Source organism: Cryptomeria japonica, chromosome 5 (assembly GCF_030272615.1).
Source record: "Cryptomeria japonica chromosome 5, Sugi_1.0, whole genome shotgun sequence".
NCBI lineage: Eukaryota > Viridiplantae > Streptophyta > Pinopsida > Cupressales > Cupressaceae > Cryptomeria > Cryptomeria japonica.
The window spans coordinates 672,100,094-672,118,664 of record NC_081409.1 but is presented as its reverse complement, the minus strand read 5'-3'; the positions used below and the strand labels follow the sequence as shown (position 1 = coordinate 672,118,664).

Sequence of the window (18,571 nt, the reverse complement as noted above, 5' to 3'; positions counted from 1 at the left end):
TGATACCATAAAACAGTGCGAAACACGCAATGGATTTCAAAGAATTGAATGAATAATCAGAATGAGCAAAACGCTCATAAATAATACAAGCTATTTACAAGAATAGCAAGTTTCTAATAAGAAACTGCTGAGAAGATCGAAGACGATCTTTCTAAAATAGAATATACACTGAAAATGAGCATTAATACTAAAATTAACATATTTTAATAATAACACAGGTACAATCACCTAGCAATTAGTTGGATTCCTGTGGCATATGGAGAACTGTAGGAATTGAGCTGTAGCACATGAGATCAAGGAATTTGTACAGGAGCAATTGTCGATAGTTTTGGTGTTTTAAATGTATGCACGCAACTGCAGGTGCTTGTACAGCCCCTACTTGTTACACATTATCTTACAAGCTGTCACCACCACCATTCCATGATGGTGTTTTATCTCACTGGGTTTCTCTGGGGTAAACAACTGTACCATGGTGTGTGGTTCTTGTTTATGCATATTTCTAGTTCTTTACTGCTGCAAATATACTCATATTTCTAGCACAAAGCTCAATATGTTATTTTCTGTATATGATGATTTGTTAGCTTAGCACAAATTAACAAATCAGAGAACCTGAACATTGGGTCAGCACATAATGATGCAATGCCAACTCTAGTAATCCTATATTTCTAATTTTCTTTGTTCCAGCTTTCTTTGAACTCGTAAGAAAACATATAAGCCTCGTTGTAGATGGGCCAGTTTCACCTGAGGTGGAATTGAATTTATGTGAAACTTTTTGCAAGCACCATGAAGTATAAATTAATCAGCCATCATATTAGCTCAACTCTGGAGTATAACTTAACCAAAACATGTCATGCTTTACATGCTAGAATATAAAGAAAACTCTTTGAAAAATGAGACCATCTACCTACTGCTTTTGTTAGAGCTATCATATATATGCTTATGACCCCATTTAAATTTCGCAAAAGATTTTCTGATTCAACCATGATTTCTTCTTGGTGATTGCATTGCTATTTGAATGATGGTTGATGCCGCTATGATCAGCTCCAATGCTTCATTTTCCAGCATCTCATGCTATTATGTCTTCATTAATTTTCAAGGATAGATTCACTACATACATATAGATAGCAGTCCAAATCAAAATCTGTCTCAAATTTTAATTAGATTTTCTCCCTCATCGGGAGTTTTAAAAGTTCAATTCTAATGTGTGCATTATTAAGATGTTATCCTTATTTGTTTATTTAACGGTTAATCATGTATTTTATTGTAATTTTAGGAGTTTCTATTTTTACTTCTGTTATCGCTTGTTTCTTTTTAGAAACACCGATCTTTGTAATTCTATTTAATGATCTTCTCGATCATTTGTAAATCAATCTGTTTTTACTGAATGCCATTGTATTATGGTATCAGAGAATTGGTTATTTCGAAATAATTTTTCAACAATTTTTTGAAAAATTTTATTTGCTTATTCGAAATTGCTCCTGGTTCTTGTTTGGTGGATTGGTCGAAGGTTTTTTTTTTTCGTGTCATTCTTTGATGCGTTCGTGATGTAAATCCTGTTCATTATTGGACGTCGTGGCCTATCTTCCTTGTCGCGTTTGTTCATTTCACGCAATCTTCTGTATTTGCAATCTGCGATTTTCAGATCACGTTTTTTCTTCTCTCCATGCGTCGGTTTTGCTCGCACGATCTTTGCAACGCCTGCATTTTCCATGGGTTTTTTTTCTTTGACACGATTTCTTTTGTTTCGCGTTCTGCATTTCACACAATTTACTATCACGTTTGTTTTTTTGCCCGTGCGACGTTTTTTCCTCGTGCATTTTTCATGCAATTTACTGTCGCGTTTGTTTTTTTGCTCGTGTGACGTTTTTTCCACGTGCATTTTTCACACAATTTACAGAACTTGTATTTGGCGGCGACCCGACTTCTGCAGTATTTCGTTTGTTTTTTTCTGTGATTTGGGTATTTTTTCGGCGGAGGCTAGGTCATTATGCATGATTTTTCTACTGCGTATTTTTCTATGCGGTCTGGGTGTGTCTGCAACAAACATTTTTTGTGTTCTATACTTTTTTGCCGCATAGGTTTTTTCACGAACCCTTCATACCTGTTATGCGGCTAGGGTTTTTTGAAAATTCTTATATCTGGGTTTTCTGGGTTTTTTGAAAACTCATTTGGGTCATTGTCAGAATTTTCTGGGTTGTCAACAATCCGTACATTGGGATCCATGCCGATTTTCTTTCTTTCAAATCTGCCTTGAAATCAATGCTTGTTTTCTGCCTTTGTTTTCTTGCACGCATTGCATTTACACGATTTCACGCATCTTCTACCTCGATATTCGTACCATCATTCGGTCAACCAGCTTTGACCTCAGTTTTCAGCAATGTCATCTTTGACGAATATTTTGCTCAAGGGAACTCAGAAATTCAATGGCATAAATTATAACACCTGGAAACAGTGGATGCTCACCATTTTTGAGTATTGCGTTATTGATTAGTTGGTTCTTGGAAAGGCCACTCATCCCACTGCAGCTGGTCCTGAACTGACAAAGTTTGATGAACAAAATCGTGAAGCAGTCATGCTCATCAAGCTCTCAGTGACCGACGATCAACTTCCTCAGATACCTTCTGACAAAATAGCTGTCGAGATATGGGAGCATCTCAAGACGCTGCATGAGATGTCTGATAAGAGAAGAGCCTTCTTTTTGAAAAATATGCTCTTCTCTATTGTCATGGATGAGCACAAATCCCTTCAGGATCATCTCAATTGGATCAAGGAAATCCATGACCAGTTGGAAGCCATTGGCCGAAAAATGGAGGACATGGTCGTGATAACTCTGAAGAGCTTACCAAAGTCCTATGAGCATTTTGTTGAAACGCTCAACATCACCTCAACTGGTGTTGATCTGAAGTTCGCTGATCTTTGCACTAAACTTTTGCAGCAGGATCGGTGGAAGCAGCAGCTCGGCAGCGGTTATAGCTCATCCGCTTCAGAACAAGCATTCACAGCTAAATCCTTCCAAAAGGATAAAGGCAAATCACAATCTTCTTTGTCTTCTCAGCATAAACCCTCTGCTCCATCATCAGAAGGCTCGAAGAGGAAAAATGTTCAGTGCAATTACTGCCATAAATTTGGTCACATGAAGCTTGAGTGTCGTAACACTTGGCTGCATAGGGTAAGCAAAGTAGTTTGCAGTTCAAAGCAAATGTAGCAGAGCACACTGAGCAGAGCGAGTTTGCCTTTTACGCCTTCATGGCTAAAAGACCTGCAGACCAAGTCAAATCCTTTGCCTGGTATATAGATTCAAGTGCCTCACGCCACTTCACTCATCGCCGAGATTGGCTCATTGATTTTCAGCTGTACTCAGATTCAATTATCTTTGGAGGAGGGAAATAGTACACCGTTGTCGGAAAGGGCAATGTACAGATTCAGTCTAGCGGGAGGAAATTAATTTTCCTCGATGTGTACTATGTTCCAGGAATGGAACTCAATCTTCTCTCAGTCAGTCAAATTCAGAGACATTTTCCTTGACTCCACGTGACCTTCAGTTCACATCAGTGCAATATCATTGTAATGTCCCCATCCTAGTCAGGGACTTGGGATTGAGGAGTTAGCTTATTTTTGGACCCTTGCGGGCTAACAGAGTATGGATAAAGGGATCAATAATGCAGTATCTTGAGGAGTGGTCTGTCTATTTGTTCTGGTTTAGTGTTGAGTTCAGTTCTGGTCTTCGTTTCATCAGTTTCTGACACTTTATGAGGATTTCCTATTTTTTAGGGAAAATTTGCTAAAAATAGACATGGTCCTATTTTCATTGGCATGGCGAACTGTGGCCCTAGCTTCTAACAGATTTAGTTTCCGAGCAATAATGAGAGAGATGTGAATTTTTTAGTGGTTCCACAGGCAATTAATATTTTAATGAAATATTAATATAAAATCATAAAGTGCATCACTTAAATTTATTTAAGTGAAGATTTATTATCTCCTAAGCTAGGCGTGGCTTTTAGGGTTAAGTTGGGAACCCTAAAAGCAAGTTATTATTTTTAAATCCCTAATTGCCAAAAATCGCACCTTTTGGGTATTTAGGCAGCCAAGATGGAAATTGAACCTCATTCTTGATATTGAGCATTTGACATTTTCTTCTGAGCACTTGGCTATGGCGGCTAGGGTTTGGACCTGTTTTGGAGAGCGTGCATTCTTCAGAATTCAGTAGCTTTGAGATTGTGAAAGATCAATCGAATTGTTGTAGCTTGGTTGGTTTCATTCAGAAGTCAAATTGAATTGAATTGGGGCAGATTTGGCTTCTTACAAGGCAGATTTGTTGTAGGGTTTTCCTATTTACTGTTTGTTGTTGATTCTTTTGTGGTTTGGAGGCTTCTTTTCCCAAACACACAACTTGCTCATTTATTGGCACCATCTTCCACTGTTTGGGTGTCTTAGTATTTAAATAAGAGCAGATCTGAATTGTTCCAGAATAAAAATCAGAACTTTGTAAGTTGTTGATTTATTTTTTCTTTTCAATAAATTGGCTAAGGACCTACGGGTATGCTTCTAAATTCTCCAATTCATTGTTTCAGTTGATTAAATTCATGTATTATTCAACATGTGTTGCAAATTAAAGAAACCCTCTTCTGCAACTTCTGTATATTTCTGAAAGACCATCTTAATAATTAAAAATTACAAGAAGATCTACAAATTATAGCAGGTTGAAGAGTTGAACCAGCAAGGGTTCATCACAGTGGTATCAGAGCTTTGATCTTGCCTTCCTGGAGGGTTAGATTTTTTTTTTTATGCATCAACAACAGACTGGGCCTCACATGTATTACACACGCAAGAGACCTGGTTTACAGGGTGATCCTAATCAAACTGAAGAAATACCCTTGGAAATTATGGGGGACAAGAATGGTGATGAGCCATGCAGAGAGGTTGTGAACAATGAGGACCAAGATCCCGGAGTTATTATGAGGGGTTTAGTAACAGGGCAGCGACAAGTGTTCATCAAGGTTGAAGATCTACAAATTACAGCAGGTTGAAGAGTTGAACTAGCAAGGGTTCATCACAATCATTGATCGAGAGACTCAGACAATTGTTGCTATGGGTCTTGAGGATCATGGTCTATTTAGACTAGTTGATTTTGGTGATTCTTCGGAGCTCGCCATGGCAGCCAAGCGCTCCTTTATTAGTACACTCTGGCATCAGTGGTATGGGCACTTGAATGTGCACTATCTTTCTTAGCTTGTTCGGGAAGATCTTGTCATTGGATTGCTGGAAATTCAGACTCGAAACCTTAGAGTTTGCAGAGCATGTCAGGCTAGCAAACAACATCAGACTTCGTTTTCAGATGGCGACCCCTAGAGAGCTTCTAAGGTACTGCAACTAGTTCATGTTGACATCTGTGGGCCTATGGTTACTCCTTCTGTTATTGGGTCTAGGTGTTTTCTACTTTTTGTTGATGATTTTATTAGAGAAGTGTGGGTGTATTTTCTTCATCAGAAATTAGAAGTGTTTGTTGTGTTTCAAAAGTTCAAAGCATTAGTAGAAAAAGAGTCTGGTAATCATATTATTACTCTTCGGTCTGATAATGGGGGAGAATTTTGTTCTTTTGCCTTCTCCCATTTCTGTGAACAACATGGCGTCAAGCGTCAACTCACTACACCATACACCCCGCAACAAAACGGCGTTGTTGAGCGGAGATACCGCACGATTACCAAAATGGCCCGATCTATGCTTGAACACAAGAGTGTTCCGAATAAATTTTGGGCTGAAGTAGTTAGTATTGCAGTCTATCTTTTGAATCAGTCTCCTACTGTGGTTGTGAAGAAGACTCCGGAAGAGGCCTGGTCAGGCTGCAAGCCTAGAATCAGTCACCTCAAGGTTTTTGGCTCCATTGCCTTTGTTTGGATCCCTGATGTGAAACGCACCAAGTTGGATGCCAAGAGTCAGAAACTCATGCTCACCGGCTATAGTGATAATCACAAGGCCTACCGACTGATTGACATTGAGATAGATCGTCTCATCTTCAGTCGTGATGTGGTTTTTGATGAGGATTGAGGGCCATTTTAACTCTCTTCTCCAGTTGTGGATTTCGCAGATCAGCCTTTGAAGGCTTCAAACTTGGGTGTTCATCTTCCATTAGGTCCACCTGATGGGAGGGCTCCAGCTGTTCCAATTCCTGCACCTTCACCAGTTTCTTCTCCCGCAGGATCACCTAGACATGTAGCTGCACGACCTGATTATCCACAAGATTCATCCAATCTTCTGTCAGATGACCTTGATCCTGTTGCACCTCCTGCATCTAATGTTGGCACTTCTACTCTCTGACCTAAATGGTGGGCTAAGACACTTGCTGATCTTCATGATGATGAGCTCATGGAGGGTAGAACTGCTCGGAAAAAGAGCAAGCAACCTAATTATGTCAATTTTTCTCTCATGGCTAACATTCACAATGTGTATGAACTATGAACCTCAAACATACACAGAGGCGAAAGGGATACTTGAGTGGGAGCAAGCTATGGCGACTGAGCACCAGAGCTTGCTAAAAAATAACACTTGGGTTCTGTCAGATCTTCCTCCAGGGAAGAAACCCATTGGGTGCAAATGGGTCTATAAGGTAAAATACAAGGCTGATGGCACTTTAGATAAGTACAGGGCTTGTCTTGTTGCCAAAGGCTTCTCTCACCGTGAAGGCATTGATTATGAGGAAACCTTTGCTCCAACTGCAAAGATGAGCACCATCAAATTAGTCCTAGCCATGGCAACTCAGTATGGCTAGAAGGTCCATCAGATGGACGTCAAGAGTGCCTGCCTGAATGGTGAGTTACAGGAAGAGGTCTACATGACACAACCTCCTAGATTCAAGGTTGCCGACAAAGAACACCAGGTGCTCAAACTGGTGAAAGCACTCTATGGCCTGAAACAGGCTCCTCGGGCATGGTACATGAAAATTGATAAGTACCTCACAGATCAGGGTTTCCAGAGGAGTCCTTTTGACTCAAATCTGTATGTCAAGACTACTGGTAGTGATATCATCATTCTGGTTATTTATGTTGATGATTCAATCATCACTGACAGTCAGCATCTTTGGTTCAAGGAATCAAACATAATTTATGCCAATCTTTTGACATGACCGACCTTGGGCTTCTGCACTACTGCCTAGGTGTTGAGGTTTGGCAACAACCTCATGGCATCTTCATTTCTCAGTCCAAATATGCCAGGGCTCTGCGAGACAAGTTCAGAATGTAGGACTGCAAACCTTCATCTACACCTATGGAGAGAGGCCTGAAGTTGTCGGCCAAATCTAGTTCTCTAGTTGAGAATGAATCCGATTTCAGGCAATTAGTGGACAGTTTAATATATCTCACCTCCACTAGACTTGATCTAAGCTATGCAGTTGGCTACATATCCCGCTTCATGACAGCTCCTACATTAGAACATTGGGCTGCAGCAAGGAGGATCCTGCGCTATGTCAAGGGCACTTCAGACTTTGGTATCCTTTATGGACGAACCAAAGATCCTAGACTCATTGGTTACACAGATTCGGACTGGGCAGGCTCTATCGATGACAGAAAGTCTACATCCGGATATGTTTTTAGTTTGGGCACAGGTGCTATCACTTGGACCCGTAAGAAGCAATAGGCCGTAGCTCTTTCCTCGACTGAAGCTGAATATCGAGGAACAATCAAAGCAGCTTGTGAGTTAGTTTGGCTTCATCGGATGCATTCAGACATCCAATTGTCTCAAGCTGATCCTACACCCCTCTTTTGTGACAATCAAGGGGTGTTGAAACTCGCAAAGAATCCAGTCTTCCATGAGAGAACCAAGCATGTCGAGCTTCATTGTCACTTCATCCACAAGCTGGTTGAAGATGGATCCGTGAATTTGCAGTATATTCCTACAAAGGACCAGATTGCAGATATCGTCACCAAGTCCCTACTTCTGGATAAGTTTGCTAAGTTTAGAGGGCTCCTTGGTGTAGTAGACAGATTAAACATTAAGGGAGGGTATTAAGATATTATCCTTATTTGTTTATTTAATGGTTAATCATGTATTTTATTGTAATTTTAGGATTTTCTATTTTTACTTCTGTTATCGCTTGTTTCTTTTTAGAAACATCGATCTTTGTAATTCTATTTAATGATCTTCTCGATCATTTGTAAATCAATCTGTTTTTACTGAATACCATTGTATTATGCATCTGTTTTTTCTTTTTTCTATTTTCCAGCAGCCTATAACTGTGCTTGCGTCGAAAGGCTTTTGTCTTTCTTTAAAAATAGATACTTTGCAACTGATTTAGAGGAGCAAAAGAAGATATAATGGGATATGACGATTTGAATGTCTTGCCACTTTGTTCTTCATTGTATCATCCATGACAGCTGAATAATAATAATAAAAGTGTCTGGTTAAAATATTACTGCTGAAACATTTGCAACTTGGGTTGTGTTACACTGATTTTCTAATTTTTAACAAAACTTGCACATGCATGCACATTACCACAACAAATGCAAATCATCTGCCTAAATACACATCCTCTCTAATTGCATTCTTTCTCTATCTGGCAAACTTGTTGACCTGTTTTGTCAATTGCACTACATTTTAGCTTTCTTTGGGCTGATTTAAGCTTACTCCAAAGCAATCTTAAACATCTACTGGCTGTACGTGATTATTATGCATGGTCTTTTAATTTTTAATGTTAGCTTTCGTATTTGAGTTTATTCCTAGGGCGCTGAATGCCAATTATTATGTAAGTAGATTTGCATTTCTGCTGTGTTGATTTTCTACCTTTTGTGTCTGTGATTTTGTCGTAACATATTTGGCATTTACTATTTATATACATTTATGTCCACAAAACCAAATTTTCAAATATCAATAGAACACTTGTACTGACTAGTCTTACCCAAATGGTATACCAAATTAATGAAAATTGGATCCTCTCCTCCTGATGTCATGAATGCAAAGCTCAAGGATGGTCATCTCATCCTCACGCAACACAAGGGACCTGAATCCATGAGCCACAGGGAAAACCTGCCATTTTGTCTATTCACAGATAGCCTTTAGTAGGCCTACAGGGTTGTGTTACACTGATATTTTAAATTTTTTCCAATACCTGCACATGCATGCTCATTACCACAAAAAATGCAGATCATCTGCCTAAATATCAGTGCTCCCCGGGGATGTGTCTCCTATCCTTTTACCCTCGTCTCCTCCCCGTCCCCATTTGGTGCCAAATTTTGGAAACATCCTGGGGACTTAAAAAATATTGCAGGCTATGTTAGGGGATGGATAGGGGACTTCCATACGTCCCCTCATTTGTCCCTGGGATGGCTAGCAGTCCCTTACCATACTAAAGGACAATTTCAGTCACGTTTTAAAAAAAACTTACAACCTTCCAATGCTTGTTTGGTTTATGACATGTCCACTAGGATTTATAAAAAAATATGAAAATGGTGTTTTCCATGAAGGTCTTTGCAGTTTCAAAGGTGTTAATTTGGGCTTGGTGGTGGAGGCTCAGCCCCTCACCCTGCCCTATATCACGACAGGGAATGCACCCAGGGCGCTGCCCTTCGACCCCATTGGGGGTGCTGTCCCCAGACCAGCGCGAGGGACGCTGCCCCTCAACCCTCTTGGGGACGTTGCCCCCAAACCTTCATCAAACTATAAGCCTAACCAAGAAATAGACCAATGATGAGTCATAATCACAAAATCTACAAAATACATATCCCCTTTGTAAATCTCTACATCTTCACAATCAAAATCACAATCAGGGATTGTCTTGTTTCATACATTGGAGAACTTGTTTAGTATACAAGGATTGCTATAGAAAAAGTTGGCATGCTATAGTCATTAGATTGTTGAATACAAGTCACAGTTTGCAGGAAATGCAATTTTCATAATGCAAAAATGTATTTGCATAGACAATTCATAGAATAATCCCATCTACGGTCAAACTATAACATAATCATTTATCTTTTTACTTAATCTTCCACTTTGGTAATAAGGTTGACAACAAAACATGCAGTCTGAAGGCTTTAGGAAAATCTTAATACTAAATTCCTCACTTCAGTATATGGTGTCTCTATAAAACTCACGTTCATATGTATATATAAAGAATATCATATTTCCTATTCAATTACCTATGTGCACAAAGGTTCTATTATGTCTATGAAGAATGCTATATCAATGTTATCATATGAATATTTGAAATTTCCTTTTTTATTAATAGCTGTCCTGTACCATCCCCTAAAAAATGGCCAAAAAATACCCGCACACTGGAAACAACTCCCACCGTCCCCGTCCCAGAAACTTGGGGGAGCATAGCTAAATACACTTCTTCCTAAATGCATTCTTCTCTAATTGGTGAACTTGTTGACCTGTTTTCTCAATTGCACTGCATTTTAGTTTTTTTTGGGCCGATTTGAGCTTACTGCAGAGCTATCTCAAACATCTACCAGCTGTACATGATTATTATGCTTGGTCTTTTAATTTTTAATGTTAACTTTCTTATTTGAGTTTAATTCTAGGGCACTGAATACCAATTATTATACAAGTAGAGTAGCATTTCTGCTGTCTTGATTTTCTACATTTTGTGTCTGAGATTTTGTTGCAACTTTTTTGGCATTTCCTATCTAGGGGAAGAGCACCAGTAGTTGAGCACCCTAACTTTGCGCTTCTCAAAATCCTACATGGAAATTTCAAATCACTCCCAATTTTTTACAGTAGCTTACTTGGCAAGTTCCTGCTTATAACTAAGCTTTCAGCACCACATCATCTAGTATGGTGCCACATCAGCATGCTTTTTGCCAAGGTGTCCAAAACAGCCCAAAAAAAAAGTGAGACCAATAGGCGTGCTAAAGAGACCCCAATAGTTGTGTAGCTGATATGGCATCACCTGATTGGTTACTTTTTACAATATTAGTACATTTCCTAACAGCTATTGGTACATTTCCTAACAAAAATTGATATTTTTTGTTTCAAACAATAGGTTTTATTTGTTCAATTTTTTGAACAAAAGGTATCAACAACCCTCACAACAATTGGTACATGCTCAACTACTGGTGCTCTTCCCGTATATACATTTATGTCCACGAGCAAAACTTTTAAATATCAATAGAACACTTGTATTGATAAGACGTGCCCAAACGGTATACAAAATTAAAAAAATTGGATCCTTTCCTCCTGATCAGTCATGAATGCACAGCTCAAGGATGGTAACCTGTCATGTCCCCTAATAAATGATTGACAAAAGTATAAAAATATATTAATTATTTTATATAAATCTTCCCATTCATTTATATAAATAATTAATACTTACAAGAATGTCTTTTAATTACATGTATTTGTTTAACGCCGTAAATAATCCTAACTATTACGGGATTCTTAACCAACTGATGATAATAAAAGGATGGGCACCCGAGATGGAGGACATGGGTTTTTTTTAAAAACAATTCATGAAAGAATAAATCTGAGGCTGCGTGTGTTAACACACATCCCGGTGATTAGTAACCTTTCGTCAGTTTTCTGGACTGGCCCATTGGTATACAAACTAAGAAATATCCATTGGTTTATTCCCTAGCGAAGTCACCTTGCATCCTGGATTACACTAGAAGTGTGTGACAGTGCAACATTCAAACCACGGCATACACTAACACCATTGGGTCACGGGAAGCAAACACGACGCTGGGTTTTCTGCAATCCTGAATACACTACGGCGTCTACGCGGGTTCGGGTAACCCGATATCGGGAACAACATGGGCATCTCCAACTGCATACGGAAGGTGCTCAACACAGTTGAAAGGAACGCGATGGCTGGTATCGCCTTGCGGGAAAATGGAAACCTCAGAATTAATGTCGGGGTAACTACAGTCAGAGGAAATACCGCTTTTAACGCAGAAGCACATACATCATATGCTTTGGTGTATTAGCGGCAGCCAGGAGGGTATCGTTCTGTTCATCCAGTGAAGTGAACGTGCAGTCTTCATCAAACAGCCATCACATTGCCAATATATTTCACAGTAGATGTTTGAAGCACAGGTCTGGGCACAAACAGCCATCCCATATTCAGGTGCATCGTGAAATACCCTGCTGTATGATGAATAATAAATGCTATGTTAATCTGGAATTTCATGTATTACAATAGGCAACTGGTCAAGTTACAAATATATCTATTTGCATACAATCTCAGTAAGGAATTTTACAGTGGAATTACATGTGTTTTATTATTAAATCCATAGGCAACCAGTAAGTTACACGTTACATTTCCTGTGTAATCTGGGCAATTACATCTGTTTACAGTCCATCCTAGTAGGGAATTTTACATAACCTCACCCGCACCCAACACAAGGAACCTGAATCCATGAGCCACAGGAAAAAACTGCTATTTTGTCTCTTTATGCAGATAGCCTTTAGTAAGGCCTCCATGGGCATTGAAAACATGTTGATATTATAACAACATTTACATTAAACATTGCATAATGAAAGAAATGTACTTATAGAGGTAACTTAATTATTGCATACAAAGAAAGAAATGAATCATGCTTTATAAATATTCTTCATTAACTTATTTGTAATTCTCAATTAACTACTTATAGGGCCGACACACCAAGACATAATTTCGTAGATGTTAAGCCAACATATAATTACACCTTATCTCCCATATAAGAATAAATCCTATTATTGAACACTGGGGACAGTTATTGAGAGAGATCAAACCTTTTACCTTTCCCATTTCATTTTCCGCAAGCATACAGCTTCACTTCCCATTCATCAGTCTAGAACTCGCTTGCTATAGTGGGGGATTATTTTGACGTTCTTCTATCTTGTAAAAGTCGGGTGCAATATAAATACCATTTCAGAGAGAGAGAGATATGACAAATACCTATACCTAGTGGTTAGAACTATGCAAATTGAGAGGCAACTTACATTGTTCATGTTGAGTGGAACTTCCTAACCGCTTGCTTGGTGTGCAGAGGTCTATTTCTGTTTGTGTAGCAGGGTGGCATCCACACTGATTATTAATTTATTTGCTTTCTCTTAAATTATAGCAATAGAAAACTCATCAAGTTCAAGATAAAGGGGGAGATGTTTACAAGGCTTATTTTGCCCTTTGTATATCTTCAATCTGTATAGACTTATCTTAGTTCATTTCCAAAATGGCATTTGTGGGTTCACATCGTCCATGGATTGAGGTTTCAGTTTTTTAGTTGTATCGGCATAGTTACACTAGTTCTTGGATTTGGATGCTCTGCAACATAATGAGAATTCAACGCTGAAGCAAATTTGTTTGCATTTTGTCATCTGACTTGTTAGTTCTGACTAGTGCTTCACCCTGCTTTTCTTGCATCATGGAGTATTTAGCAATAATGGATATTTCAAGTGTTTATTTTATAAGCATGTTGATCTGAAAGAAAACCAAGAACTTGATTCCAGGCTTTGACAACCTTTTATATGGTAACAAGGGAAACAAGTTTTGTGTTACTTGTGGTGCCTTTAATGGATAAGTAGTAATATAAACTAGTAACACATATGCTTTTGACTAGGAAAATTATATGGGAGAGTAACCAAAGCGGATCTCAAATATATTTGTTGTCTAACGTTGATTATATTTTGGTTGACAGTTTAATTTGTTTGATGAGTATTTATGGCCAGTAGAGTCACAGCATCAATCAAATTTCAAGATATTGCCATAACAGGCAATGTATCCAAAGCTATTGTAGAAGAAAAGCAAACTACTAAGCTTTGTGAGCACAAGGTCACGGTTTCTAAATCAAAGAGCGTGAACGTAAAGATGCAAAGCGGAGAGGTACAAAAAAGGTCCCCGTTAAAGGAAGTGGTCACAGATTGCACAAAGCGCTGGTTTCAAGAGAGTCTGAAGGAAGCAAAATCAGGTGACGTAGGATTGCAAATTCTTGTTGGGCAGATGTATTGCAGTGGCTATGGTATACCCCCAGACATAAAAAAGGTATTAGGGCCATTGATTGCTAGTTAACTATGGATGATCATAACCTTTGGAGTGCTTTGTTTGCTTGTGCTGGTGGATTAAATTTGTATCTTCCATGCCTTCACAAACAGGGAAAATCATGGTTTCAGAAAGCTTCAAAATCTAGATCAAAAATATTAAGTTTGTGCGCCAAGCCACCAGGTGAGACTGCAGTTTCTTTTGAAAATTTGCTTGTTTTTGATACTACTCACAAATAGCTTAATTGCAAGGGCTTTTGCAGGTTACAGTCGAAGTGATTCGGATTCTGATAATCAGGAGAATGAGCAGAAGTAGCTAAAGGCATATGCATATGTCCATGTCCAAAAGCCCATTATGCCTTTGTCGTGCTGAATATGCAGTTAAAGCTTTTAGAGGGGACTCTTGTTATTATGTTATGAATAATTGTTTGCTTGTGTTCTTACCACACTTGTGTAAGTTGTTGGGGTCTAGGTAATTGTAGTCTGGATCTCTGGACGACATTAATAAGTAAAGGGAAACTGATGGGCTTGCCGGTTTTGTGTCTGTATTTTTTGGGGTTGTTATTGATGCATCACATCCCACCATAGTTTTTGAGGGTCCTAGGAAACTGATTGTTGGAAATTAATTCAAATTAATTTTGAAGACTAATCGGAATGTACTTAGCTATTAATTTTAACGTAATCTTGGGAGAAAATGTTATTGATGGCGCTTATCTAACTTTGGGTTTAGGGGTTTTAGAAAACTTATCGGTGAATATTAAGTCAAAGCTAAATTTGACGACTAATCTAATTATATAACTCTATGTAATATCGGATGGTTGCTTTGTGCTTCAACCTTTCACTTAATAATTTGAATGTCAATATAATTATGTTGAAGGCTTATTACATTCACATATGGATGTAAAAATGTCTATTAATAAAAATCAAAACCACTATCGTTTAATTCAAGTGCATGAAAAATAAAAAATTATTTTTACTATAAGATTAGTATGTTTTTGATTAAGGTAAAAACAGGTTTTGAAGGGGCCCCGAAACCCTTTACAAGCGGAATTTAATCAGAAAAAGTGACGAGAAACAAAAAGGAACAGACCATCGAAAAACCAACAGAAAACGAAGGAAAACGGCAAAAGCCCCACAAAGCCAGTCAAACTCCAAAAGAGAAACTAGTTGATTTTTTCTAGGGCATTCGCCGGGGTGTTGCTATTTCCATTCAACTCTTTAATGTTAATATTCTTGATAAATATATATAAAAACAAAAAAAATATTTCTACATTGTTTTAAATATATAATATAATAAAATAGTATAATAAAAATAATTACGACTATAGATGATTACAATAGAAGCATGATATTGAAAGTTTTCTAACATTAAATCCATTTTTTTCGTAAGTATAAGGATAAAAACAAATATAAAATAAAAATATAATGATATAATAATAGTATAATAACTTTTGTTTTTGTAAAGAGTTTAATAGGAATATAAAATATAATTATAAGAATACACTAAAATATAATAACATAATCAAAATATAATAATAATTATAATATTATAATATAATCACGATTTAATTCTAATTACAATATAATAATGTAATATTTTTTAAGTGGAATAATGAACAAATATGAACAAATAATACTATTATTAAGTATGGAGGGTTGAAAGTATCTCTACATTAAATCCACTATTTTTCAAGGATAAGAATAAATTAAAAATAAATTTTTAATAATCTAGTCTTAATTATTTTTTTTATTTTTGTCAATAGTTTAATAGAATTATAATAATATAATAATAATAATTTGGTATTATTATTATTGTTATTTTTAAAAGAATTTGATGGAAATTAAAAAAATACATAAAAAAGATTTAAAAAAAATAATAATATAATTATATTTTAATAATAATTTAATAATAATTATAATATTACAATGATTTAATATTTATTGCAATATAATATTTAATAATTTTTTGAGTTAAATAATGAACAAATACAATATTTTTAGCGTACTTTATCTTTATTCATGTAAAGATAAATGTACTAGTAATTATAATGGAGAAAGTATAGTCGTTATGGTTATACACTTAATCTTTAATATGAGTTTATGAATTTTTTCTATTAGAATTCACCATTAATTTTGTATGTGTAACAATGTTGTCTTTTTATTATTTAGAAAATGATGTCTCGCTCTGTGTCCTTCAATGGCTCTCCTGCTCATTCAGGTTTGAATGAGACCGCTTTTTTTGTAGGAGGATTCCACCCCACCCCCCCTCGTATCGATGGCTCTATGCTTCTTCTTCCCTCAATGCTGTGTGGAGGTTTCGTTGGTGCCTTTGCAGTGACCTTTGTTGCATCGGTTACTACGGTTGCTCATGCCAATGGTACTATTGGCTCTATTGCGGGTACTTGTAATAGGGGTACTATTGTTGTTGAGGAAAAGGAGATTTGTGCTACTATGGGTGCAGGTGTTACCATTACTGTTGTGGATTGCTAAGGCTCCTCCCAAACCTTCTTCCTTTGCTGGGGGCGAAGCTTTGCTGGCATGGCCAGATTTGCTACTCACTTTCCTAAGGGTTTTCATCCTCTCCCCTGTGCCAAGACCTCCCTCCTTGTGGTATGTGGTCAGGAGGTTGTGGAAAATGCTGATTACTTGCAATGCCTCACTTTGGTTTGTAGATTTATTGGGTTTTGGCCTTCTCTTTTGGACATTCATCATTGGGTGAGTGACCCCTGGAAGCCTTTGGCTACTCATATCATTGAGATTTTTCCTTGTGCTAAAGGCTTTTTCATTGACTCCTTTACATCTACTCATGATCGTGATTTGGTTTTGGGTAAGTTGTGGGCTTGGGGAGACCATTCTTTCTTTATTAAGCCCTGGACAACTTCATTCAACTCCCTTACCAAACCTCTTAATGTTCGTTTTGTTTGGGTCCGCTTTCCTAATCTTCCCATCCATCTTTGGGAGCTTTCTTGTTGCGAGGCCATTGGTAACTCCATTGGCAACTTCTTGAAGATTGATGATGCCACAACTTCTATGGGTCATTCTACCTTTGTCCGATTGTTGGTTGATATCGACATATTGTTGCCCCTCCCTAGGGATGTGGTTCTTATGGTTAGGGATAGGCCATTGACTCAACTGTTGGATTATGAGGGCTTCCCCTTTTGATGTCAGAGATGCTTCTCAATGGATCACTTAGCTTCATACTGTTCTCTCTCACACTGTAGAGGTGCTGCCACTTGGTGGAAGGATGCTAATGATGATCACTTGATGGTTAATGCTGCTGTAACTGATTTTGTTGACTCCTCTCAGGAGGATGATGGCTCCTCCCAGGACAAAGTGCACCTCACTGGTGTTGATGCCTCTTTAGACCCTCTTGTTACTGTTGTTGTAGCCTCCTCTACCCCCGAGGCTCCTACTCCTATTTCTCTTGCTTAGCAACCTACTCCTAATTTTGCTCTTGATGTTGTTCCTCTGTAACAGAATATTGTTGTTTTGCGCAACACGTTGGTAGCACTACTAATTGTAACCTTGTGGGGCCTCTCCTGAATGATCTCTCTCATGATGGTCCTAATGACAATATTGCCTGAACAGTGGTTTGTCGTAGGCAAAAGGGGAAGTCTTCCCCCCTCCTTCATGTCAAGGCTCGGGTGCCTCTACCCCTCCTTGATCTAGGTTTGGGTTGTTGGCTTGACAAGTTTTTCTTTTCGTCTGTCAGCTTGTTAGTTTGATGTGGTAGCGCCGTTATGGCTAGTTTTGATTTTCATAGTTGGCAATTAATGTGCTGCTACTGGTTATCTGGTTGATTTTATGCCCTTTGGGCTATTGTATTTTGGGTCAACACCCTTGTTTTGTTGCTTTTAATATAAAAAAACAATGTTGTCTTTTTATTATGGCCCTTAATATTTTCTCTTTTAAAATTCACCATTAATTATTGTAGCCTTTCCATTAGAGATTTTGATAAAGTTTTTGGAAGGTACCATTATTAAAGTAAGAGTTACTCGTTTTGCCTAAAAGCAAGATATTTCTACATTATTTTTGTGGGAATTATTAATTTCTTAGTAATTAATGATGTTTTCTCTTAATATAATAATTAAGTGTTATAATGTTGCCTTTTCATTAGAGGTTTTAATAATTTTTTTGGAAGGTACCATTATTAAAGGAAGAGTTATTCATTTTGTCTAAAAGTAAGATATTTCTCAAGGAAAATGCAAATTTCCTTTGGTCTCATTTTTAGTTATAAAAAATCTCTAATCAAAAGTGGATAAAAGGTATTTCGAAATGAATGGTCTATTTGAATTTGCTCCTAAGGAAAGATTGGTGGAATGGGAAACAAATGTGAAAGATTTCATGGCTCGTCTTGGTCTACAACCTTTGGAAGTGGTTGATTGCTTTCCTCCCCCAGAACCGGTATGGATCGGTCCACATATTCCAACAATTGTTCACTTAGTGGATACCTCGGTTGCTCCAGGCCCTTCTCTACCCGTTCAGTGATCTTCTTGACTCTGCATAAAAAAAGATGCCTCATGGCTAGGTTTGGACATAATGCTATCAAAATACTCAGTTTAGATAGATTTAGTTTTAATCCTATTTCAAATTTTCTGTTTTTTAGAAAGATTAAATTTTGATGACT

At 37.6% G+C, this 18,571-nt stretch overlaps 1 protein-coding gene across 2 annotated transcripts in view; it reads left to right on the top strand.

Moving 5' to 3' along the window:
* Window positions 1-14,648, top strand: part of LOC131039539 (uncharacterized) — a 44,852-nt gene extending 30,204 nt beyond the window's left edge. For both annotated transcript variants that reach the window (XM_057972323.2, XM_057972324.2), the window contains exons 2-4: window positions 13,605-13,948; window positions 14,059-14,128; window positions 14,208-14,648. In XM_057972323.2, the coding sequence (XP_057828306.2) occupies window positions 13,628-13,948; window positions 14,059-14,128; window positions 14,208-14,260 (444 nt within the window). In that variant the 5' untranslated portion in view covers window positions 13,605-13,627 and the 3' untranslated portion in view covers window positions 14,261-14,648. The remainder of the gene's footprint in view (window positions 1-13,604; window positions 13,949-14,058; window positions 14,129-14,207) is intronic.
* The last annotated feature ends 3,923 nt before the right edge of the window (window positions 14,649-18,571 follow it).